Source organism: Lycium barbarum, chromosome 8 (genome assembly GCF_019175385.1).
Source record: "Lycium barbarum isolate Lr01 chromosome 8, ASM1917538v2, whole genome shotgun sequence".
NCBI lineage: Eukaryota > Viridiplantae > Streptophyta > Magnoliopsida > Solanales > Solanaceae > Lycium > Lycium barbarum.
The window spans coordinates 119,278,343-119,304,359 of record NC_083344.1 but is presented as its reverse complement, the minus strand read 5'-3'; the positions used below and the strand labels follow the sequence as shown (position 1 = coordinate 119,304,359).

General features: G+C 34.1%; 3 protein-coding genes across 3 annotated transcripts; 1 reads left to right on the top strand and 2 right to left on the bottom strand.

Annotated features, from left to right (window-relative positions):
* The first annotated feature begins 530 nt into the window (after positions 1-530).
* On the top strand, positions 531-2,187 carry LOC132606919 (UDP-glycosyltransferase 73C4-like). Its single transcript, XM_060320600.1, has one exon. It carries the CDS (start codon positions 617-619, stop codon positions 2,078-2,080), a length of 1,464 nt encoding a protein of 487 aa, XP_060176583.1. The 5' UTR covers positions 531-616; the 3' UTR covers positions 2,081-2,187.
* A 6,663-nt stretch (positions 2,188-8,850) lies between these two features.
* On the bottom strand, positions 8,851-13,288 carry LOC132606918 (protein SODIUM POTASSIUM ROOT DEFECTIVE 2-like). Its single transcript, XM_060320599.1, has 4 exons — positions 12,883-13,288; positions 11,905-12,337; positions 10,897-10,972; positions 8,851-9,185 (listed from the first exon to the last, which is right to left on the bottom strand). The coding sequence occupies exons 1-4, from the start codon at positions 13,020-13,022 to the stop codon at positions 8,932-8,934; spliced, it is 903 nt and encodes a 300-aa protein (XP_060176582.1). The 5' UTR covers positions 13,023-13,288; the 3' UTR covers positions 8,851-8,931.
* A 4,351-nt stretch (positions 13,289-17,639) lies between these two features.
* Positions 17,640-25,603, bottom strand: LOC132606917 (UDP-glucuronic acid decarboxylase 1-like). The gene is made up of 7 exons (XM_060320598.1): positions 24,817-25,603; positions 23,298-23,440; positions 23,123-23,202; positions 22,400-22,483; positions 22,230-22,304; positions 19,987-20,079; positions 17,640-18,145 (listed from the first exon to the last, which is right to left on the bottom strand). The coding sequence occupies exons 1-7, from the start codon at positions 25,443-25,445 to the stop codon at positions 17,939-17,941; spliced, it is 1,311 nt and encodes a 436-aa protein (XP_060176581.1). The 5' UTR covers positions 25,446-25,603; the 3' UTR covers positions 17,640-17,938.
* Between the last annotated feature and the right edge of the window lie 414 nt (positions 25,604-26,017).

The following is a 26,017-nucleotide window of genomic DNA, read 5'->3' as shown; positions in this document are numbered from 1 at the left end:
TACCACCATCTTCCAATGACGAGGGACCAATCTATCATTAAAGTTATGGTTCGGCAGAATCTAAATAACTTTGTCTCAAACCGTATATTTGTGTCAAGAAATCCACTCATGTCTTGAAATTCAAAACCCATAAACTTATTAAAATGTGCCAATAACGAACTTCGCTGCTAGAAAGGTTGTTATAAGAATGATACCAGCCCCAGAAATGTGACTATTTGTATTCTTCCGAACTATACTATCTTGTATGTTTAATCTTATCTTGTGTTTTTAATTTCCCACAAAAATGTTCTAAAAAAATGCAGCGATATCTCTATAAGCTGGTTCATTGCAAGAATTAGAAGCTTCATTTTTGTCGTTATAAAATGGTGGAGCATCCCACGCCTTGTGACTGACGGGTAAACATCATCCTCAGATATCCAAATTGACAATGACAACCACATAGTACCATGAGATAAAGCTAAAAATGCTTATGTTTGCTCTTACATCATCAGTTTATAATGAAGGCTTTGGCTTCAGAAAAACATGTACTATAAAGTAAGCAATGTTGAAACCATAGTCTAACCACCTGAAATATTCCATAAATATTCTCTGATCTTTCGACTAATATCTTTTAACAATGGGTGTTCCCACAGTGCAGCCACATTTTGTGCTCTTTCCTTTCATGGCACCAGGCCACACCATCCCTATGATTGATATTGCACGTCTATTGGCACAGCGCGGAGTTAAACTCACAATCCTTACCACATACTTAAATTCCACTAGATTCAACACAGTTATCGCCCGTGCAATAGAGTCAGGACTAAAAATTCAGGTAGCTCACCTCTATTTTCCAAGCTTAGAGGCTGGACTACCTGAAGGGTGTGAAAATTTCGACATGCTTCCGTCCATGGATTTTGGGTTGAAATTCTTCGATGCAACGAAAAGGCTTCAACCCCAAGTGGAAGAAATTTTGCAAGAATTGAAACCTTCACCAAGTTGCATAATATATGATATGTGTTTCCCATGGACAACTAATGTTGCACAAAAATTTAACATCCCTAGGATTGTTTTTCATGGGATGTGTTGCTTCTCTTTATTGTGCTTACAAAATTTGAGAGATTGGAAGGAGCTGGAGAAAGTAGAGTCTGATACAGAGTACTTTCAAGTGCCTGGATTGTTTGACAAGATTGAACTAAACAAAGCTCAGCTTGGAGATGTGGTTAAGCCAAGAAATTCAGATTGGAAAGAATTTATGGATCAAATGAAGAAAGCAGAAGAAGAAGCTTATGGGATAGTGGTGAATAGCTTTGAGGAGTTGGAACAAGAATATGTCAAGGGATTGAAGAATGCTAAAGGCAAGAAAATTTGGACCATTGGCCCTGTTTCACTATGCAACAAAGAGAAACAAGACAAATTTGAAAGAGGGAACAAGGCTTCAATTGATGAACACAAGTGCCTAAAATGGCTAGACACCTGGGAACAAGACTCTGTACTCTTTGTCTGTCTCGGGAGCCTATCGCGCCTTTCGACGTCTCAAATGTTAGAGCTGGGACTCGGGTTAGAATCGTCAAAACGACCCTTCATTTGGGTAGTTAGGCACATGTCAGAAGAATTCCAAAATTGGCTGGTGGAACAAAATTTTGAGGAAAGAGTTGAAGGACAAGGACTTTTAATCCACGGTTGGGCCCCACAAGTACTGATATTATCTCACCCTTCAGTGGGTGGATTCTTGACGCACTGTGGATGGAACTCGAGTCTGGAAGGTATATCAGCTGGCGTGCCGATGATTACTTGGCCAATGTTTGCTGAGCAGTTCTGCAATGAGAGGCTAATAGTGAATGTACTAAAGACAGGAGTGAGGGCCGGCATGGAGAATCCGGTGATGTTTGGGGAGGAAGAAAAATTGGGAGCACAAGTGAGGAAAGATAATATTAAGATGGTCATTGAAGAAGTAATGGGTGAAGAAATGGAATCTGAAATGAGAAGGAAAAGAGCTAAAGAACTAGGAGAAATGGCAATGAGGGCTATGGAGGAAGGGGGTTCCTCTCACTTCAACTTGACTCAACTGATTCAAGATATCACAGAGCAAGCAAATAGTTGAAATCCATCAAAGAAAAGGTTGATTTAGGAGATAATGCTATGTATGCCTTATAGTTAAATCAAGTCTGAACAGTAACGTTATATTGGAATAAAGTTCAGTTACTTTAACGTGTCTTTACTTTGATGTGATGAAAGTCATCAACGGTCAAATGAACTTGAGCATTTTTTAACCTTATGTAACTTTTCCACTTCCCCTCATGTTGGAACTTGATCTTGCTTAGTGTAAAAGATCATTTTCTAATATATCCTCGATCCTCCGGGGAAAAATAATGAAGAAAATGACTCTCGTGGAACATAATGCCTTCCGTATTTCTCAAACTTAGCTGAGGTAGAAAAGTCATCTTATTGCTTCATGCATGGGAATACTCCATACGTGTAGTATCAACTGCAATAGTACATATATTTCCTGCTATCTATGGAAAAGTTCTTATAAGCTAGTGGGTGTCATAGAAGGAATGTATAGAGAACTGGGTAGGTTATGAGGTATAAGGAAGTCCTAATTTGTTAGGATTTGTACCAGTGTGTCTGACTTGCATGGAAATGTTTTGCTCTTAACTGATCATGATTTATAATGGTAATTGACTTTATTTTCACTTTGAAGAGAAGTTTGATTTTCACTTGGACTCAGGATACGTAACAATACCATATGTGGCAAGTATCAACAGGACGAGATATTTCGATGGGAGAAGATCTTTTGTTATTTGTTTTCTTTTATGACTAGATGCCACGGCCCGTGCCAGGACAGGCCCAACAATCTGTGGTTTTTTACTTATCAATGTGTTCCTTGTAATATCTTTTGCTTATTTATAATTAATCTATTTTAGAAATACTGATATATTTTTATGTTGATAACAATTAAGTTTAAACAATTTAAGAAAATAACTAATTTTAAATTTCTCATTTTAGCTTTTATAAGAAGCTTTTGTAGTCATACAAATATTAAGCCATAATTAAGAACACAAGTTTCCAAAAGTTCTATAGTAACACAAATATTATGACATGTTTAATGCCACAACTTTTTCTTTTTTAATTTCTTTCTTAAATTCCGGGTTGAGCCAACTATTTTAAACATATTAGAGATAAAAACTTACTCTCACAAAATGTTTATATCAAATAATATTAATTTACGATGATTCAGTGATTAGTTGAAGTAAAGAGTATAATAATTAATTACGATTATTATACTATTGTTACCTTCAATTTTGGGTAAAGATAAATACAGTACCTTTAGTTAAGTTATACAATTTATTTTTGTTTGTGAGGTTTTGTCTTCAACTTCTTATTTCCAAATTGAAATAAGTATTAAGAAGCATAAAATAAATGAATTTCCACTAAACTTTTCAATTGTAGCTAAAAGAGTAGTTTATTTTTTACAGTTTCAAATTTTCTTTTTATGCTAAAAAAATGTATCTAATTAAAGAAGTATATTTATATCAATATAAATGGCATTCATATCCTAAAGAAATGAACTTTGATTGCGAGTGAACATAATTTAATGCTTGTGATTTTGTTAACATGAAGAAAATAAATACATAAATTTATTGCAAATATATGTATATTTTCCTTGAGTGTTTTTTCTTATTTAGAGTATTTTCCCATATTATAATTTTCCATGACTTAATATAGTTAGATTAGCTCATTTGAATAATATCTTATAGTATTCAAAATAAAAACCAAAGTCATCTATAAAGAGTAATTGATGATCGCGCTGTGCATGAATATTTTGCGGATCTCGTGATATGATGACTTAGACATATATGAGACATCAAGCAAATCACAAAGTTAAAAGTGGAATAAGTAGAAAATACTATCAACTTAAAATGACTAAAATGCCATCAACAAATAAATTAATTATAAGAAAGCACACATGTCGATCCCACAGGCTTAACTCACTCTTCTATATAGTAGTAAAATAAAGTAATTTGGGCTGCCTACGCAATTAATTAACTTAAATTATCCATAAATACTTAATGTTTTATTGATGCAGGTTATACACTTCCAGTAGATTCTACCTAGCATATTATGAGCAACAAGGTTGGATATAAGGTGTTTGAAGTTTCATATGGTTGATGTTTAATCATTTTGTCTTACTTCAATCATTTTTGTACGAAGTTCATGCACTTATGACTAATTTGGTTCAAACAAAAATGGCTGACAGAAAAAATGATTGAACTTTGATATTTTTGCTTGAGCTTCTGACATAAATGCATGAACTTCACTCATTTAACTTTAGACATTTTACCTGAAATTTGGTTTTTATCAAACCTAACTTCAGACGCCAAAATGGTTATACGTGCATGCAAATACAAGGTAAATAGTGATATCAAAACAGGTTGCCCTGTGATATTTTTACCAATTCATCCATTCATTTTTATGCAAACCAATTAGGGCAATTCGCAGGAATGCCCTTATTTTGGGGTGGTCTTTAATTTTTTACCCATTAAATTGGTGGTCTTTAATTTTGTCCTTCGTTAGAATTCCTTGGTTTCAGGTTCAAACTCTTGCTCAGTCGAAATTAAAAAAAAAAAAATCGCAAGGCAGAGTTTTGCATATTCTCATCATGGAAAGTTGGCAACTCATCCATGCCACTATTTGATTTTTCAATTGACCCATTTACGTCATCACGCACGATCATCATTGCTTGCAATTTTACAAATATCAAGCATTTAAAAAATAGAAATTCAAAATGCAGCAAAAGCAACTTGAAAGTTCTCCCTTAAGACAGAGTTTTGAAGGAAAAATTCCGTCTTGCGAATTCAAACCTCTGCCTTGCGAAATTTCTTCTTTTTTTAACTGGAGTTCTCCCTTAACGGGGACTAACTGGGAGATGGGATAAAATAATCTCAGGATAAGTGGGATAAGGCGGGATATCCCACCCTTAGGATAAGACTTCATTTTGTACCATGTTTGGTAGGAGGTATAAATTTATACCTCCTACCAAATACGATATAAAAAATTAGTGTCGGAATATCCCAGTCTATACCATGTACCAAATGACCCCTTAAAGTATTAGGTGAAAGACAAAAATGAAAGACCACCCAAAAGCAGGACAATCCACGCAAACAAAAAAAATGAAGCAATTAGAGTAGTTCGTAGACAGGCTTGAAGAAAAAGCCCAAAATCTATCTAAGGACGGTGTTGAGCCCAAAAATATGCCTTTTGAAGTCTGAATTCTGTTAAGTTTTTGCCAAGAATCTGCAATTACGTCCATTGTCATCAGGGTTTAAGAGCACTCACCATGAACACCTTAAACCCTCTTCCTGTTTCTGCAAAACCAATCAATTTCCATAACCAATTCACTTCTTCTTCATTCCCTCAAAATTTCCCTCTCAATTCCTTTTCCTTCAAAACCCCATTTCCACTATCCATCTCTAAAACCCCTAATTCCAAACCCTTTAAATCATTAATCCCACTTTCTTTTCTTAAACCCACATTAATCTCCACAATTACCGCAACCACCCTTTTTTTCACAGGATTTCCCTTCAACCCAAAACAAGCTATTTCTTCCCCTCTTTCTCCACCACCCACAGTAGAGGAAAATACCGAAAAAGCCCTCGAAGAGGAGATTGTTTCTAACCCCAATGATGTATCAATCTTGAGAAATTTACTGGAAAATCGTATTAAGAATAGAGAACTACCAGATGCACTTAGCATAATAAACAAGTTGATAGACCTCGAGCCAAACGAGACCGAATGGCATTTCTTGAAATCCCATGTATATGTTCATAATGGGGAGCTTGAATTAGCTAAATTAGGTTTTAGAGACATTATATTAAAGGATCCTTATTATATCGAGGCTTATCGAGGGCTCGTTTTGGCAGCAATGGAAGATGAGGAAATGAATGAAATGAAAGAAATTGAGAAAATGGTTGTGGAAGGAATTAAAATGTGTAAGAATAAGGAGAATAAAGAGAGTGAGTTGAGGGATTTAAAGCTATTGCTTGCACAAATATGGGTTATTGGAGAAAAATATGATGAAGCGTTGAAGGTTTATCGCGAATTAGTGGATGAGGAGCCAGGGGATTATAGGCCTTACTTGTGTCAAGGCATGATATATACGGCGTTGAAGAAGAACGACGAGGCTGAGAAGTATTTTGAGAAGTATCGAGGATTGGTACCGAAAGAGCATCCTAATGCTAAATTTGAGTTTATGATGTCGACTTGATTAGCAACAAAGGTTTTTGCACGAAGGCGTAGGATTTGGATGCTCCTGTTTTAAGTTAAAGTTGAGATTCTATGATTGAGGTATGGTAAAAATTGATTTGCATTTTTATATTTGTAGTTTGTTTATATTATGCTTATCAACAAATGTTTAGATGTATTTCTTATCCATGGTTTGGGAAGGTAGGTTTTTTTTATATAGAGTTGTAGCAATTAGGTTGGAATGCAGATGCAGAATGAAAAGTCTTGTAATTTAGTGGAATGGAGCTACAAGTTATTTAACTTTCAGATGGTATTTTGAATGACATGATGAAGTACATGAATTCAATCAAGAATACATAACAAAAAGATACTTTGTGATATTATCTTTTTCCTAAGTGATCATTCCTCCGCACAATATGCTCTGCGTCATATATGTTGTGAGCTGATGCTGAAGAGTGAAGACACAAGGATTACATGGGGGGATTCTCGAACGCTTAAAAGGATCCGATGAATTCGAAAGAATTGAACGAGGAGCCATAGTTTTAAACAAATCTAACATTTGGTGCTCACTTGAGTTATGTTATTCATGCCATGCTGCATTTGCAATACAAGAGCTAAGAGGGAAAACTGAGTTTGTTAGATTAATTTATTTAATTAAACTCAAACCGATGAAACCTATATATGCCTTGTTGTTTTCCAAAATGAACTCAAGAGTTGTCTTTAGAGAAAGAAAATAGCACGAGCAAGGTTCATTAGTTGTGCTGTTTTCATCTTTATTTTCATTATTTTGAGGGTGCATTTGGGCTTTGGGGGAAGGTTGCCAGGTTGGGAGGTCTTGACTAGATCCTGTTATAACTTACAATTCTGTTGGAGATTTGCAGGATTACGAGGTTAGTAAACATGATTTGAGCATCAGGATTTCATCCAAAAAAATTTGTGCATCAGGATAAGACATTTCATGTTCCATGTAGTTACTTCATCTATTATTTGGAATCCTGTTGGTCGGATCACCCAAAAATGCTGCCACACCTCTGTTGGACCCTCCAAGAATGAATAACTTTTGGAGAATCCGACACACATCTGGCAATGTTTTATAAGGATCCGAGCAACATATCTTTGGAAAATATGTTAGAAGTTCATTACTAGATTTTATGTTGATCTTCTTCTGCATGGATTTTTCTTCGAATAGCCCACTAGAAATTCTATTGCTCTTATGGTTTAGTGTGTTTGTATTGTTAATTGGTAGCGCTGCTGTTTAATTATAGCTCAATCATCAAATGGTAAACGTTGGTACCAGCTGCAGATCTGTGCTAGTCTTCTATTTGTCAGTTTGACTTCGTGATAAGACCACTACTCGGTGGCATACTGCTTCATAAGTATAGGCTGAGATTTAAGGTTGTCGTCTTGTATTTTTCCAAGTAATAGTTTTGGTTTGAGGCCGGTTATGTGACATCATGAACTTTGTGTACGTCACAATTGAGTCCAACTTGGTATAAAGGGTATTACAAAGGAAATTCTTACTTTATGTAATCCTTATAAAGCTAGTTTGCTCAATGAATTGGAAATTCTCTTGATTCGTGTCACATGATAATACCCTTTATACCAAGTTGTATGACAACAATATATGCATCCTTTCTTTGTAAAATTTTCAATATACAGACTATAGTTTAAATCGTTCTACATATTTCTAACTAACAGTTGCCTAGTCTTTACATTATACTCACATATTGTACCTAAAAAGGTGGATTTTTTTTTTTTTTGGGTTTATGAGTTCTGTTAGATCCAGTTGCCATGGAGCCACATATGTTGAGGTAGACTCATTTACAATCATACAGATGTTGGGTTTCATATAAGCAAAACTGCAAAAGATCTTACTAGATACAACTTTATGTGCACCAAGATGAATAGCAAAGTATCACACTGACAGTAAGAAAATATTTTACAAAATCAGGCTATTTATTAGGTAATTGCTGGTAAATCTTATCAAGCAATAATTGGGAATCTGGTAAAATTATTACCAGATTCCTTCTCCTTTCCTAGCATCTGAGGATAAATTCTTTCAGCCTTACTAGCAGAAAGAAAATTATGGAACAATAACACATTTACGAAACAAAAATCTATCTGTTCAAATGTTTGTTCCACGAAATGAATGGAAGACACTCAGACACGGTCATAGGTGGAATTAAGATTTAAATTTTATGAATTCAAACTTTAAGGTTTTTAACATTAAACATTATTATATTTTTTAACTTATTTCAGACTAGGAGTGGACATAGGGTTGGGTACGCGGGGAAAAAAATTAACGAGTTCAGCACTCGTCATTTTTAACATGAAATTGGGTATGTGAGAAGCAGGATGAAGCTAGAATATGGGCTGCGGATTAGGCCGAAGTCAGTAGCTTGATGTATTTGTCTCAAAATATGTACAAAATATTAACTTAGACCCAGATAGCTTAAATGGAGTAGAATCCGCGCCCGTAAGTTAGCTCGTAGCCTTCTCTAGTTTGAAGGTCCTTGAATTTCAAACTAAATATTTTGGGGAAATAAGGGTTATCTTCCAAATGCCAATGCCAAAGGAAATAGGTAGCAAAACTTCTCCAAGAAAATTGAAAAAATCACAAGCACCAGAGAGTAAAATCCATCAGGAAAAGATAATCCAATCCCAGACTAAAATTTCATTTCTCTAAAGTCAAAACCACAATAATTTAATTTACATTAGTTGAATTGTTGTACTTGGAGAAACATTTTCTATCTTTTCATGAGACAGTGCCAGCTGCTTGTCATTATTCTTCAACTCAGAATTATTCAAACTAACTTTGGCTGAAGGGACAGAAGATGCAAGTGTTGGTGTCCAAAGCTGTGCATTTTTCACCTTGGAAATGCTTGCAAGAACCCCTAATGGTGTCACATCCCCAGTAACTGTCACCTTCTTAGCAGCAAAATCTATGTTGAAAGATTTCACACCTGCTCATGCCAATCAAAAAATTACAATTAATCAATGAGTTTAACTTATACGCCAACAGTATAAAAGATATTAACATAATTGGGTCGGTTCATAAGGTAATAAAAAGAAATTCTCTATATTAGCATAAATTGGTGACACGATTTTTTACAAAAAAAAATAAAAAATGGTAACTGATTTTGCTATCATATGTTAAAATACACTTGTTTCTCATCAATTTGAAATCAACTTCAACACGCTTATATAATGGGATAAGACACTATTATCTCCGGAACTATACCCGAAGTTGCTACGACACACCTTATCTTTCCCAGGGTCCTATTACCTCCCTAAACTTGTTTAAAACGGAATAATTACCCTCCCTAAAAGCTGATGCCCACTCTCATATGGAAGAGTGACATATACTCTCCTTGCAACATGTGTATTTATTTGTTTTTTTTTTTTAATTTTTTCAACTTACGTGTCAATTTCTTTTAAAAATAAAAATAAAAAACTGAATTTTCATTAAAAAAATGAGTTTTAAAACCCGTTTTTTTTTATTTGAAAATTTGATTATTTTAAACCCATTTAAAAAAAACATGGATTAAAAAACTGAATTTTCTTTTGAAAAAATGATTTTTAAAACCCTTTTTAAAAAAAAAATTTGAAAATTTGTTTTTTTTTAAACTCGTTTTTGAAAAAGAAAAAAAAACTGAAAATGGTTTTTTTTAAATATGGAAAAATGGATTTGTTAAAAATATCGAAAACTTGATTATTTTTTTAAAATGTCTTAAAAAATCTTGATTTTCATGATTTTATTTTCTTAGGACACTTTTATTTTTCAAATAAAATCCGGAAAAGTGTTTTTCTTGCCAAAATGTGAAAAAAACTGATTTTTTATAAAATTTTGAAAAAATTAATTATTTTCTTAACATGTGGAAAATCCGTTTTTTAAAACTAAATGTGGAAGACTAGATTTATTTTCAAATTTTAAGAAAATGTAGATTTTTAAGAAAAAAAAATAAGTTTTCCCTTTTTTATGTTTCTCACTCTCTCAAAGAGAGTGAAACACACTCTCCTTGCACATCAGCGTTTAGGGGGGTAATTATTCCGTTTTAAAAAAGTTTAGAGGAGTAATAGGGCTCAGGGAAAGGTAAGGTGTGTCGTAGCAACTTCGGGTATAGTTCAGGGGGTAATAGTGCCTTATCCTCTCATATAATTATGCAATTAAGTCATCAGCAGGGGAATTTTGTTACTTTTCACCTGTCTCAAACAAGATTTTACATGATATAAACACTACTGGTTAACTAAGCCTTAGGCAAACCATCAATGATTTTACCATGTAATAGTAGGTAAGTTATCATTTTGATCGAATTATTGTATGTTTATTATAAAGATTTACCTATAACTACATCATAAGTGATTTGATAATGTAAATTCCTTTTTACACTTTCTATGCATATAAGTTAAAAGAAGCAATCCAATTTACGAAACATTCCGCATTCATGCAAGGTCCGGGAAGGGTCACACCGTATGGGATGTAATAAAGACAACCTACCGTGACGCAAGCATCAGCACAAGCTAATTCTAGGGCTTCAACCCGTAAACTATAGGTCACAAAATAAGTTTTACTGAATGAAAGAAGGCATTGAGAAAAAGTCAAAGGGGCAATGGTCCTCCAACATAACCACAAAGAAGAAAAATTGTAATGAGAAAGTGGAGAGGCACACAGACCTTGCATTCTGGAGATGTGTTTCCTCATCTTCCTTTCACATCCTCTGCAGTGAAGTGAAACTCTAAGAACAACCACCTGCAACAAATATTCATTACTCTGTCTGTCACATATTGTCCCTTTGGACCACTTTCTACAACTAATCCTCCTACTTTATGATTCAAAACATACAAAAAGTTTCCTCACACTATGATGTCTAAAACTCCAAGCTGTAAAGTATCTTTTCTTCACTATGTTATAGAACACTTGAACAAGAAGAATGTTTTCTGTATCTTTCTGAAAAAGAAATTAAAATACTGTTAAATTAGAGTTGAGAGATTTTGCAATTTCATAAAATATCGGCAATAATCTATGTTTACTCTCTTTTCCACCAAATATGACATTCTTTCTTCTTTAGTCCGTTTAAAAAAGAACAAATTGTTGTTTTATATTTTGAAACTTTTTGACTTTAAATTTCATATTTACCCTTAATGACTTCTTCCTAATGTCATAAAAATGTCATGGCTTGTTTAAGACAAAAAGTTCTTAGAACACTTGTGGCATGCACAAAAATCTTTCTTACTTTCATAAATTTCGTGTTCAATCAAATACCACCATGCTATATAAAATGAAATGGTCAGACTACTAGTTTGACTAAGTGCCATATTATTTTCACAAATATGAACAAAGTAGAAAAAAAAAACTTGGAGGCCCAAAGAAGCTTCCAAGATTCATAAACTCTAAGGACTATGATTTGAAGAAAGGAGAAGAGAAATAATTGCACTCAAGGGTATGGTTTAATGGTTAATGAATAGTTGAAAATCATCAGATTTCATGTTCAGATTTTAATAGAGGCAAAATTACTAGGTGATTTTTCCTTATATATCTGAGTCTTGGTTGACAGCAACCTGATATCTAGGATGTAACAGGTACCTCGTAGATGAGAGACGAGCGAGCTGGTCCGTACACCACAGTTATCGAAAAAAAAAAAAAAAAAAAAAGGAGAAGAGGAAGAGGAAGAATTAAGAAACCTGATTAGAAGATGGTGGTGGCTTTGGTGGACAAGATTCATCAGTCTCTATCTTCACATCTTCCACAGAGCTACGATCACTTAACTTGAGAACAGGGTCAAAATCTGATAAAGCATCCAACACATGTTTCTCACTCAAAAGGTACCTAGATGAACCTGGTGGAGTTATAAATTCACCAGGATTTCTACAGCTCCAGCTTCTTGTCTTCATAACACCATTATTAATATTCTCATTTGCCTCAACACTGCTCTTCCTCTTCTCATCATCCTTAGGTTTCAATGGTTTTCTTGAGCCGCCCTTTCTCTTGGTTTCTTTGGAAGTTGATTTTCTGTCCTTGTTCTGTGGTTTTGGAGATATTGGTGAGCGAGCAGAGCAAGGTGCAGAGGCGGATTTAGGACCCGTTCTTCGCGAATCTCTTATTATGGGGTTGTACCTGAAAGAAAAATATATTTTGAGAGAATACTCAGGTTGTATTGGCTACTAATTGTATGTTTACAACTACTAAACACATCTATTAATACTATGTTTACAACTACTAAACACATCTATTAATACTATTCACAAAGCAATTCTAGTCTTTAACTTATGAAGTAAGTACAAGTTCTTAGAAGACTTCTTGAAAAATTAAGAGATATTTAACTGTTTGTCCATATATTTAGTTTCAAAGGATTGAATTAGTATCTGGAGATTATATCAAGTAAGTATTTGTTTAAACTGGCCCATTATTTCAATTTCAAGTTCGAAATATAGAATTTGAAGTTTAGAAAACCGGTTTTAGAAGTTTTTCAAGTTTTCACTTACAAACTTCAATTATGTTTTCATGTCTAAATATAAACACAACTTCAACATCCAGATACCCTTTTTCAACTTAACTTCAAATACTGTTTTTTTTCAAATATCAACCAATTCATGTCTAAACGATTAGTGAAATGGAAAATTATCAACTTGTTTCAAGAAAGGAATTAATTCTAGTAGTACCTGTCGATTGCACGGCTGCCTGAAATGCTGCCACCACCGAGTTGGATAGTAGAAGAGGAAGTTGAAGATGAAGAGCCTAATTCTTCCATACTAAGACATATTGCTGTTGCAGCTTGGGATGCACAGAACATATCTTTCATTTTTTCAAGAAAATAAGTTGAGGGGCAGAAATGAAGTATAACAATAATGGGAAGTAGTAGTAGTAGTAGTGAAGTTTGAAGGCCCAATGGTTTAGAGAATCTGCAAAAAAAAGCTTTTGTGAAAGTAGAAAGAGTGAAGGAACTCTGCTTTATGATTGAAAGTCTTAAGAGAGAAAAGGGAATAAGAAGAGTTGATTGAATTGTTTGGAACTGATATGTATACTGTTTACCTGTATTAATTAAGTTCACATGCTGTGCTAACTTATGACACAGCCTGGAGATAAATTATTTTCATCTTCTCAATTTACTCTAATTTAGTTACTGCTGCAACAATTTTAACATATGTTGTGCTTATGCTTAGATTCTTTTAAAATGTTGTTATACTCGTGTCAGTCTTCCAAATATTCACTATTTTTGGAGGATCCCACACATATCCATCAGCTTTAGCTTCTAACTATTATTATGTCTTAATCTCAAGCATGTCATGGTTGATCACGTGAGTTCTCACTGTTCATCGCTCTATTTATGTTCATCTCAATATGATATTATACAAAATAGTAGAATACAAATATGGGGAATTATGGTCTATACATTATTTCCATGTTTCTATTAAAATGCATTTCTAAGAACTTATAAATGAATTCTTTTATATATTAGGTTAAAAAAAATATATTGCTAATAAATAAAAATTTAATTAATACTTTCAAGAAATAGCCAGTGTTTGACACAGTTATGCACTCTGTCCAATTCTTACATGCACGTGGATGAAGTGCCCTGCACAAATCAAGAATTAAATTAAAAAGTAAATAATATTGGTGAATTATGAATTTATAAAGTAAAATAAAAGAATTGGAGGATGACACTCGTGGACTGGGTTTTCTGATATATTCAGTGACAGTTTCCTAAGAGTGCGCTTCGGAATCATTAATCTAAACATTTTATTTTATGTTATAATAAAGAGATAAAGGGTCGAAAACACACCCTAACTATTTTTTTTTTTTAATTTCATACCTAAACTATCATAAGGTTGAGAAAACTACTTAACTATTATTATCTAGTTTCCAAAACACACTTGAACTAAATGTGTAAACTCATTCTTCAAAAGGCAAGTGAAGCTGAAATTTTCCCAAAAAATTGTCCACATGGCATAAGTAATGCTATGATGGCACCTACATGAAAATTAAAAAATAATATTTTTTTTTACAAAAAAAAACTATATATTTTTTTTTACAAAAAAAAACTATATATTTTTTTTTAAAAAAAGCTGCATTGTTTTTTTTTTTTTTAAATCAGCATTTAAAAAAATGAATTTTTAAAAAATTGTAAAAAACATCAAAAAAATTCGAAAATAAAAAAAATGATTTAAAAAATGGAAAAGTTGATTTTTAAAAAAGTGAAAACTAAATAATCAGCTTTCTTATATTTAAAAAAAAAATAACTTTTCCATTTTTTAAACTAATTTTTTTATGTTCTATAATTTTTGATATTTTTTTTTACAAAAATTATTATTTTTCAGTTTGTTTTTTAAAACAAAATAGTTTTTTTTTTAATTTCCATTTAGGTGCTATTGTAACATTATTTATCCACGTGGACAACACTTGGCAACATTTTTATATAAAATGAAGAGTGTAGATCACATGCCACTCAAGAATAATTTGAGGTATGTTTTACAAACTAGATAGTGATAGTTTAAGTAGTTTTCTCAACCTTTTGATAGTTTAGGTATGAAACTAAAAAAAAAAAGTGATAGTTGGGGTGTGTTTTTTACCCTTATCTCTATAATAAATATATGTTTTGTATAATAAAATTGTCTTCGTAAGACCTTTAAGTTACGGATTCGAGCCGTAAAATTGGTTATCGATGCTTGAGTTACTCTAAGCCGCTTACATTATACCCATTTGCAGTGTGGCCCTTCCTGAATTCTGCATAAACGTGAAATACTTTGTGTACCGAGTAATCCTTTTTAATAATATTATTTTAGGAATACAAAGTTCTTAAAAGTAAACCATTAAATTGTACCCTTGGCATGACCTGCATATCTGATAACTAGTAAAGTAACTTACAGAGAGACAACAATCAGAGTTATAATTATCAAAGTTAGCACGAGAATGAGACAGTGCAACGGCTAAATAATCTGAGGACACCCAAAAAAAAAAAAATCCTCTTATGCAACTCAAAGTTCAGATTTCATGTGCAACGGTTCACTTGTTACGCTACAAATATACAATTTTTGTTTCATTCAATTCATGGGGGTTTTAGCAAAATGCCAAGCTAAATTACTTCATTTATTGTCTTTCGTTACGTGTTATTCCAAACTAACAATATGGTAGTGACTAGTGATATACATTTTCAGACATAAGCAACAATTATTTATACTGTGCTTTATGTGAAATTGACACTGTTCGAAAAATATAAGATAATTAATGTTTTAAAAGGTGGGGCATAACACTTAATCAATTATAGTACTTATTGAGTTATTGTGCAGGATAAAATTCACAATTCACAAATAGTCACTTTTCGGTTCTTGAAATTGAAAATAGTCAGCGTCATCGTCCCATAAACTCTCACTTATGAAAATTAAAACTCGATGACGGTGCTTATTTTTTAATTACATGACTGCAAAGCACCTAACCGTGCTATTACTACTAGTATGCATGTGCCGTGTTGACCTCAAAACATGTACTATAAATCTCATGACTTTTTATGTTTAATATTTTCATAATACAATACAAATGTAAAAATAAATTATAATATGAAATTATACGTGCATCATTAAAATGATTCTCTTGAAATTTTAGGTTACATTAGTCTTGCGAAAGATGAAAAATTGGATTAATTTATCCTCAAATTTCTTGTCATTTCTATCCCATTTTTGGACAACACCGTACAGCCCCAATTAATACTTTTGTTTTACTGAAAACTATTTGGCGTGGAAACACGTTGCAACCTTACTATGGTCTATTGGGGGGGGGGGGGGGGGGGGGGTTTCTGAAGGCAGTTCAATTAAATTAAGGTTCAATGTACTCACTGTAAAAGGATCAGAATTTTGAAGGCTCATTGCCACAAATAATTTTGCAGTAGTAATTTTTCAAGCATTTAATTCTCTGACTGATTTGCCCCACTGGGGATGTAAATAATGGGACAAGAGTCTATTTGGAAACAGTCTCTCTACCCTATATAGATACGGGTAAGGTCTGCTTACATGCTACTTTAACCCGTCATGCCTTTACCTATTTAGCATTTTTTCAAAATTTGCCCTGTTCTGCCCCGCCAAACCCCCTATTTCACATCATAAGAATTTTTTTTTGGACCGCTTTTGCATATCGCAAACCAAACTAAGGATACTTTTGTAAGTGGTCATATGGTTTCACTTTTTGAAACCATTGAAAATTTGCATGATCAACTAGAGGAAGAATATCAAATATAAAGGTCTATTAATTAAAGTCTAAACATGCTTAGACAAATATCAAAAGGACCAGACTGAAATATATCCCTTGCTGAGGGATTAAATGTGTAGTTATCCCTATTTATTCCAAAAAGAAAAATGTGTTTTTTTTTGTTCTTTTAATATAATCCTCTGGTATGTAGTACCTATTGACTCTACTTATTCAAAATCACACCACGTAACGTCCATTAAACGGAGAAGCGCTCTCTATTAGAAGTTTCTCCACTCTCAAGGCTCGAAAAGAACTGCTATTATCTCTTAATCTTTCACAAAACGAAACATTTGTAGAGTCGGCGGTCCAATAGGAAGAAGTAAGAAAGGAGAACACTGTAAGAAAGGAGAATACTTTTATTTGGTTGAAGAATAAGAATATAAGAACCATATTCAGATTCTAAGGAATTTATGCCTTGTCCATTTGCAAAACGCGTTCGGAATTTTCTTTTTCATATGTTGAATGAATGGGAGTTCCACAGAATCAGATGCCTTCATAGCACAACACACAAAGGGTCTTTTCCTTCTTCTCTTCTTCCTTTTCCCTTTACATCCTTTCAAAACACATTACCAAACTTTTTTTTTTTTTTTTTGGAGCCTTTATTCAGATATTCCTTCATATCCGCTTTTACAGATTATTATTATTATACCAATTATTTCTATTTGTTGCTGCTCACAGATATGTTCTCAATTGCACTTTCTTTATAAACTGCTTCTAGAATAAACATAGTGCCACCTTGTCAATTTCATTGTGGTAAGGTACAAACAACCAATGGATCTTATGATATTCAATTCCAACACGGTGATCAACAAGAAGGGATGGTTGGAAGCTCTCCACCCTTGACTAGAGATCTCGAATTTAAGACCTGAGAATGGAAAACTTCTTTGAAGGGAAGGCTTTACCCCTTTAGTGGGCCTTCCCGAAACAAATTTGAATTAGTCAGGCCAGTGAGCTTTAAATACCGACCGGTTAAACCAACCAAAAAAAAAAAAAAAAACAGATTCCAACGGATGAAATCTGTTATGGCAATTTCAATAGAGTAAGTATTATAAGGCCAAAAGATTGAGAAATGAACCACCATTCAGAGAGTGGCTCCACATATTAATTCACAAGAATAGTTCAAAACAGTGCCTGCAATAATTCAATGCAAAGCCAGGAAAAAGCAGAGTAAAAGACCAAATTACTTGTTAAAACCAATACCAGCAACATATGATATTAACTGAAGCTAAAAGCTCAAAACTTTTTCCCTGTAGAATTACATGATGTGTATTGGGAAAAAACATCAAAACCAAAAACCGGATACACGAAGCATCCACCTAGAGCAGTGGTTGATGTCTGAGCATTCCAGTAGCTATTGCAATATTGATACAAAAATGAAGAGGGAAAAAAATGAACGAATATCAAATTCGTATATTAGCAAGAACAATAAACAATACACTAAGCTTGGTCTATACAACCTAGTGTTGCTACTACTCTTAATTAGTTGCCTTTCCCTTCATCTTCATTTAAGATGCGATTGCGAAAATCATTGACCATGCGAGGCAAACCGTCCCTCAAGGGTACTTTGGGCTCCCAGTTTAGCAGTTCCTTTGCTCTGCTGATATCTGGCTTCCTCTTGTGAGGATCATCAGCTGTGTTAGCTCTGAACTCAATAGTAGCACTTGGATCAATCACTTCTTTGACAACCTGTATTCCCAAGTTAAACGATTTGATTGATTGATAACATAACTAAAGTTAAACCAGATAACAGAAATAGACATTAGACATATTTTGTAGTCGAAAACCTAGTGTGTCGAATACCACTTCAGAATCACTGGATTTATTCATGGTGGATAAAACTGGAGTTCCCATCATCCACAAGTTTATATTTGAAAAGACAATCTGCAACACTTATTGACTTAATTATGATTTTCTAGTGTTGTAGACCTGCTTCCACTAAGCATGGATTAACATGAGACACCAAATTATCTATAACAAAAAACAAATGCTCTATACTTTTTTCTTCACTATTTATTTTCTTTTATCAAAGCCCTGTTTCTCAATAAGCATATAATGTGCACTAAAACTACATACTACTCCATCCTAATTTCTATGACAGTTTCCATATTGGCACGTCCCAAAATGTTTCACTCCGTTCAATTTCTATACAATTTCACAAATTTGAAGAATTCAAATTTTAAACTCTACTGTCATGGTTTAAACATCAAACTAGTTTTTAGTCATTACTTTGATTTTTTCTTCTCCTATCGCCACTATAATATGCCAGATTTAACATTTTGTACTCCGTGTCGAGTCACATGCCGTCATATAAATGGACGAGGGAGTATTATTGATATAGTAGGAGCTTATAGCTAAATATAAACACAGAATAGGGCGGCATATACATAGAGGGCCACTCAAACTTGGCACAGAGTTTTCATTTTACACTTTTAACTTTATGTGGTACCTATTGAACACCTTATGTTAGCTTAAATTGTGCCTATCTGACACAAACACAGTTTCAAGTAAACAAAGGTGTGTAAACCTCACTCTCTTATGACGTGGCAAATCAAACCATTGAAAAAATATACATATCAGCAAATAAAGAGGGGGAAAAAAAAAGAGAGAGAGAAACATAAGAAACTAAAAAGAAGGTCAAAATATGCAAAAGAGAGAGGGAGAGGTGGCCGGAAATGAGGAAGATGAGCTTTTGGTTGTTGTGAGGTGCTTTATGGTGTACACTGATATTGGAGTTTGTTTAATTCAAGAATTGGAGAGGATGTTGATGTTTATGTCTGTCTTCATGAGCTTTGAAGGTGGTACAATATTTTAGTGCAGGAGTGTTGGAAAATGAATTTATGGTCCTGGGTCTTGGAAGATACGTGAATGGTAAGGTATAAGGATAATGGAAAAATGGGAGCCATCTGCTATGGAGAAAATGGACAGTGAGTGGAAGAGTAAGGTTTATGAATTTAACAGAGAGCTCAGGGGAGATGGGTTTATGTCACGTGCTTTCCATGGCTAAAGGAGGAGAGGCGTCGTGGTGGTGTTGGTCAAATCTGAAGAACAAGAACGAAACACTGGTGGTGCTAACCAAATCTGAAGGAGGAGATGGTATGGCCAGATCTGAAAAAGAGAAAGAAGGTGGTGGTGGAGGCTGTTGGAGAAGGAATTTTTTTTTTTTTTTGAGAAAATGGCAAAAAAAATAGTTGCCGGAAATTCAATTTTCCAGTAAAAACTTTACATTTTCGGGCGAGAGGTGGGTATAATATTGGCTTTACGCACACACTGGGAGAAGTGCTACACACACATTTGTTCATGTAAGCTAAGTGTGCTTAATAGGCACAATTCAGTGTAACATGAAGGGTTCAATAGGTAGTAGGTACTACACAGAGTTAAAGTGCCAAAATGAAAACTCATGCCATGTTTAAGTAGCTGTCTATGTATTTTGCCCACAGAATACATTTGACACCCGGTGCATCAAATCAACAAGTAGCGCCCAAACTACTAGTGAACAAGTAAACATTACAGCAGAAACCATGGCTAACCTCGGCAAGCTCTAACATGGTGAACTCTCCTGGGTTTCCCAAGTTGAAAGGGCCAATGTGCTCACCCTCCATTAAGGCCACTAATCCATCAACCTTCATCAACAGAAAGTTAATTGTTTTAATATCATTGTTTGCATTCCAACAGAATGATAACCACTGTTATGAATATTTTAACCATGCATAATAAACAATAATCAAGCTGGCCAGTTGGACTTTTAAATTGGACAATCCACGGCATTTTAATGAATTTTTCATATTCTCAAAATTGAGATGCAATAGGGTAATGCACATATAAAAAGCTTGTTTGCACAAACACGTATACATTTAAAGTAAGAAATGTTCGGTCGTTATTCTAAACCAGCTCATAAAAGGAAAATAGCAAAACTCTATGGTCTGTCAGTTTGGCGAAACCGCAATATTTCACACTGTTAGCATCTCCAATGTGCATCCTTAGACAAGTCATTCTATTAACTGATGACCAATGATTAAGGTATCATCCTTCACAAGGTATTCAGTTAAGAAACAAATCAATTTGTACTTCTCTCAACCAACGACATAACAAAGGCTATTAGTCTTCTAGAGAATTGTTCAATTTCTACAGCATATTTCCAGATGTATTTACAACTTCAAAATATAGCGCCACTTGGAAGTTTCACATGTCAGGCGAAACATCTAGTGATATGCATAGTGATTCTAATAATTGAACTCTGTTTAAGAAAAAGACTGTTTATGGCAAATGGTTTTAGGATATTTTTCAAAATGAACATATAAAACTAACTTGAGAGCTGCAATTAAGAGATTGTCTTCCCACATCTCACACATGCAAAAGTAGGCACAAAATTTCATTTCACAAAAATTTCCTATTGCAGTAACAAATGATAGCATACCCTAAACCCTAAGTAGACCACTCATCCGGAATAACATCTTGCTCTGAATCTAGTGTTCACACAAACTCATACTATCCAATTAGCTGCATGCTGACTGCTGAAAGTTCTTCAACCGAGACTCATAAGTCCAATTTTTTATATGGGCACTTGCCAAACTCAGACATGCAGGTGATAATTATTTAACTAGCAAAGTTAACTGAGAACTGAGCATTTAATTGGACAAAATAGTGGCTACGTTACAGTTAATGATAAACCCTCTAGTTTTAACAATTTGTTTCCTATAATACAGTAGGAATGTACTGGAACAGAACTTCAAGTATTTCCTTTACCCCATTTAGTCTCTTAGAATTTTAATGAAAGCAATATCTCCTTTTAGTATTCGGGTTAGATTTTCCAAATCCAACTATATAGCATTTATTACATGGTGCTGAAAAGCATATAATCACAACTCAGGATGCTGGCTAGACAGTTCAGTAATAAGCATGATGCTAGATAGATGTCATCACTCTGTAATTGTAAAGCAAAGATCTTATAGTAAAACCGTGTACTTTCCCCATCCGTTTTGTTTGACCTACTTTTCATTTTAATCGTACGTGTAAGGATTTGCATCTTTCCCACATGGAGAAATGACAAATGCTCAAAAGTCAAACCTACATATAATAACACCGTGTGATATCATCTTGAGTAACAGGAGACACCTTTACACTCTCTTCATATACAACAACAACAACAACAACAACATACCCAGTGATTTTGCACTCTCTTCATATCTTCAATTAATTATTGATTTTGCAACCTCAGACCTATAACGTTTCAAACTTTATCCACTTAACATCTGCTAGCCAAAGGTAGCTCAATTAGGGACAAAGGGCGCAGTATCTTCTAAGAAATTGGTAAAATATTTAGTCCATTAAATAAAGCAAGTTAAAGATGAGGACACAAGGATCTACTCGCCACCGGATTTAGAATTTCACTTTACAAGCTCTTTAGCAACAAATGTAGGGAACATTGAGTGTTTGCTTAAAGTGAAAATAATGGGCCCCACTTGGAAGAAATGTGGAATGTTGTCTATAACATGCATCACCATTTTCCAATTTATCGAAATGATTTATGTTTCCAAGAGGTTGATTTACGTTTACAAGAGCTTAAATCAAGCTTTGCAACCACAACTACCCCACCAGTTAATCAACCTAACACAGAGTTAACCACCTTCTACTTTCCGACCTTTAACTGATATCATCTACGAGACATTCTTCTACCCCAATCTACTAGCATCCTTCTATATGCAGTGAAGACAATGATGACATACTAAGGCAGAGACATGGATATGGAAAGGGTAATTTGTTAAAAACTTACCAAGTCAGAGACATATTGAAAGCTTCGTGTTTGCTTCCCGTCACCATACACTGTCATTGGTTGCTTGCGGATGGCCTAAAAACATAATTTTAGAAAGAGAAAACAAATGGATCGTTTAAAGGGAGATTCAGTTTACAGCAGTGATGTTAATATAAGCCGAGACGACAAACCTGCGCGACAAAGTTGCTGACAACACGTCCATCATCGAGACACATGCGAGGTCCATATGTATTGAAAATTCGTGCTATGCGCACCTGCATATGAATATTATGGGTTGTAAACTCTAGGTCGTCTATGATACACTGTCAGAGAGCAAGTGTAATATGATACTAATTACCGCTCATTGTATCTTTTTGGTTTTGCATGCCATAAAGTTGAAAGAGACAGTTAAATACCAAGTCATAAATAGAAAACTGATTAGGATGGATTCTTATATCAGGAGTAGAACTGGAATATAAAAAATTGTCCCACTGTCATTGCCTCTATTCCATAGGCTCAAGATACAACAACAACAACATACCCAGTGAAATCCCACAAAGTGGGGTCTGGGGAGGTAGAGTGTACGCAGACCTTACCCCTACCTTGGGAGGTAGAGAGGTTGTTCCCGGTAGACCCTCGGCACAAGAACGGGCATAGGCTCATGATAAGGTAGAGTTTTTTCAAGTTCTCAAAATTTTAAACTGCAAAAAAGTACTTGCATGACTTCAAAGCAGCTAGAAAGTTGTTCACTCTTTACTTCAACCAGAAGAGTTGTTTGACCACCCAAGTATTCATTTCACATAGAATGCTAAAATCTTTAGAATGGAAAAGCACATTCAAAATTTCAAATGCACATGAGCATTTAGCACATCACATGTCATAACAATTTGCAAGAAACACAAAGCTCTCATTACCTCAACACCTGCACCACGATGGTAATCCATAGTCAAGGTTTCAGCAGTCCGTTTTCCTTCGTCATAACAGCTCCTAACACCTGGATATTTCAAGATGCTCCAAACATTACTAAAACCATCTGATAGAATAACTTATAAACAAAACCAGAAATAAATTATTGAGCCTGCTACATACCTATTGGATTCACATTTCCCCAATACGTTTCCTTTTGTGGATGCTCAAGTGGATCACCATAAACCTCACTTGTACTAGTTAGCAAGAACCTTGCACCAATTCTCTTGGCAAGGCCCAACATGTTAAGAGTACCCATCACATTTGTCTTGTAATCACAATTAAGGAACTCAAGTACATCCAAATTAAAGAAGACAATAAAACGGCAATTAAGCATGTCGGAAATTCCTTTTTGAAATGGATGTATGTAGGAAATTCCTTAATAATCATCAATAAACTCCTTTGAACTGACAATGGAAAGAATAGACAACCTGGCTAGTTAAAAGGCAATTACAAGCTATGTTGCACGGACTCTTCAAAAATATCATCGGGTGCGTATCGGATACTCCAAAAGTAGTGCATTTTTGGAGAATCCGACACGGGTGCGGCAACGAAAGTGAAGAGTCCGCGCAACTTAGATTACAAGTACTCCCTCTATCCCAAATTGGTTGTCATATTTCGCTTCTCGAGGCCAAACTATCTTACATTGGCAAACATATTAAAATATTTTTTTCATCAAATTGACATAAGAAAAATTGCATTTTGTAGTACTTTTCGTATAGTTTTTGAATATCTAAATTCTAATCGTAAGATATTGAGTTGATCTAATCTAATTTGGCTTAGAAGATTAGTCTCGGGAAGCGAAACATGACAACTAATTTGGAACCGAGGCAGTTAACTTTCTATAACAAAAACGGATTTGATAACTCAGCAAAAGATGGTAAATGACATACCGTGCCGATCAAAACTACATTATACGTGTATATAAGTTAAATCCATAAACCCATGCATCACGAGAAACAAAAAAAAAGTTTTTATACAAAAAAGAGGTTTTTAAAAGCCAAATACAAGTAACTTTCTATAACAAGCATGGATCGATAACTCACAAAAGATAGTAAACAACATACTAAAACCTATAAAACTAAAATATCCCTATGCATAATATAAATCCATGCACGTACGCATCACAATGAAACAAAAAAGAGGTTTTTATACATAACAAATAATCAATGACCTGCCATTTATTACCTCAGCCCATTTTAGCCAAACAAACTTGACCAGCCCATTTTGACCCGCCCAAATCCAACTCAACCTGCCCATTTGACACCCCTAGTTAAATCCATGCACACACACATTGCAAAGAAACAAAAAACAGCTTTTTATACATAACAAACTTCAAAATAACCCAAAAGTAACGATATAGACAAAAAAAGGATATAATAGTTTTAACAGGATTATACCTATTATGAACAGGAGAAGCAGAACAAGCTAAACAAGGTTTTTATGCATAACAAATAATGAGAAATTAGCCAAATACAAGTTACTTCCTATAACAAGCACAGATCGATAACTCACAAAAGACGGTAAACAACATAGTACACCCTATAATACCACAACTATCCATATATATATGCACGTACGCATAAAAATGAAACAAAAAAGCCGGTTTTTACACATAACAAACAATTCAAAAGTAACAAAGGATATAATAGTCTTGACGGGATTATACTTATAATGAACAGGTGAAGCAGGACAAGCCAAATGATAGATGTGATCAACTTCCAGTAAAATAGGTTCAACAACATCATGTCTAATTAACTCAAATCTATGATTCCCAAAATGATGCATCAAATTTTCTTTCCTTCCAGTAAAAAAATTATCAATAACAATAACATCATCACCTCTTTTAATTAACTTATCAACTAAATGTGACCCTACAAACCCTGCCCCACCCGTTACCACAACCCGCATCCGTTTCCTCCCTATCCCAACCGGTACCCGACCCGTACCCGTACCCGTTAAGAAACTACCACTATTGCTTGTCTTAAACGGTGTGGTAATAGCTGATGTATGTGTAATTGAGGGAATTGAATCGTGTGATTTGGGGATTTGTGAAGATGGGTTGATGAGAATGAAGAATGTTGACCCGATTAAGATACCAATAAGGATGAAAAGGAGACGTTGTTCTTTAAGGAGGTAATTAATGGATCTAGGAAGAGATCTGGGGTGTTTGAATGTTTTTGGAGAAGATGGAGGGGTGTTTTGTGAAATTGACATTGACATTTCTTCATCTCTTCTGTGATTCATTGAAGATTGTGTGTGCAATTTCATTCCTGCTTTTTTGTTGGTTATCTTCTAAATTCACATATATTGTGAGTAATTTTATGGATTGGAATCTTTTTTTTATTTTTTTTTCAGGTAGAAGAAGAGTTGATTGTTTTTCTGTTTTCTGTATTTAAAGGTTGAGCGGTTGCATTTTTTCATACATAAAAGGAAAGTCTATTACCCGATAAGCTCAAGTTTTCTCTATTTAAAGTTTTTGAGTAAAATGACAAAAATGGTCTTTTATGTTGGGTATATTTAAAATGGTTTCTTAAATATAATTTTGAAAAATTATAGTCGTTTTAAGTTTACTAAGTATAAATATTTTAGTATTCATCTAATATTTAACGGAAAAAACTCATCAATAGTTTGGCTCATTTATATCATCGAACTGTAAAAAATGATTCATTTATGCTGCTCATTAATAATTTAGCTCATTTATGCTATCACCGTTACCAAAATGACTCATCCATGTCATTTTCATTAACGTCGGTTTTATAATACCATATATGTCACGTGGCCTCCAATTAGAGGTCTACGTTGTTTAATTAAATCTGCCCAATTTTAAATCCCAAATTAAT

Coding starts and splice junctions, on each gene's coding strand:
- LOC132606919 (XM_060320600.1), top strand. CDS start 617: ATGGGTGTTCCCACAGTGCAGCCACATTTTGTGCTCTTTCCTTTCATG.
- LOC132606918 (XM_060320599.1), bottom strand. CDS start 13,022: ATGAAAGATATGTTCTGTGCATCCCAAGCTGCAACAGCAATATGTCTT. Junction 12,338..12,882: donor GGCAGCCGTGCAATCGACAG/GTACTACTAGAA, acceptor TTTTTCTTTCAG/GTACAACCCCATAATAAGAG. Junction 10,973..11,904: donor CACCACCATCTTCTAATCAG/GTTTCTTAATTC, acceptor TATTTGTTGCAG/GTGGTTGTTCTTAGAGTTTC.
- LOC132606917 (XM_060320598.1), bottom strand. CDS start 25,445: ATGAAATTGCACACACAATCTTCAATGAATCACAGAAGAGATGAAGAA. Junction 23,441..24,816: donor CCCGTCAAGACTATTATATC/CTTTGTTACTTT, acceptor TGATTACAAGAC/AAATGTGATGGGTACTCTTA. Junction 18,146..19,986: donor CCATGTTAGAGCTTGCCGAG/GTTAGCCATGGT, acceptor TTGGGAATACAG/GTTGTCAAAGAAGTGATTGA.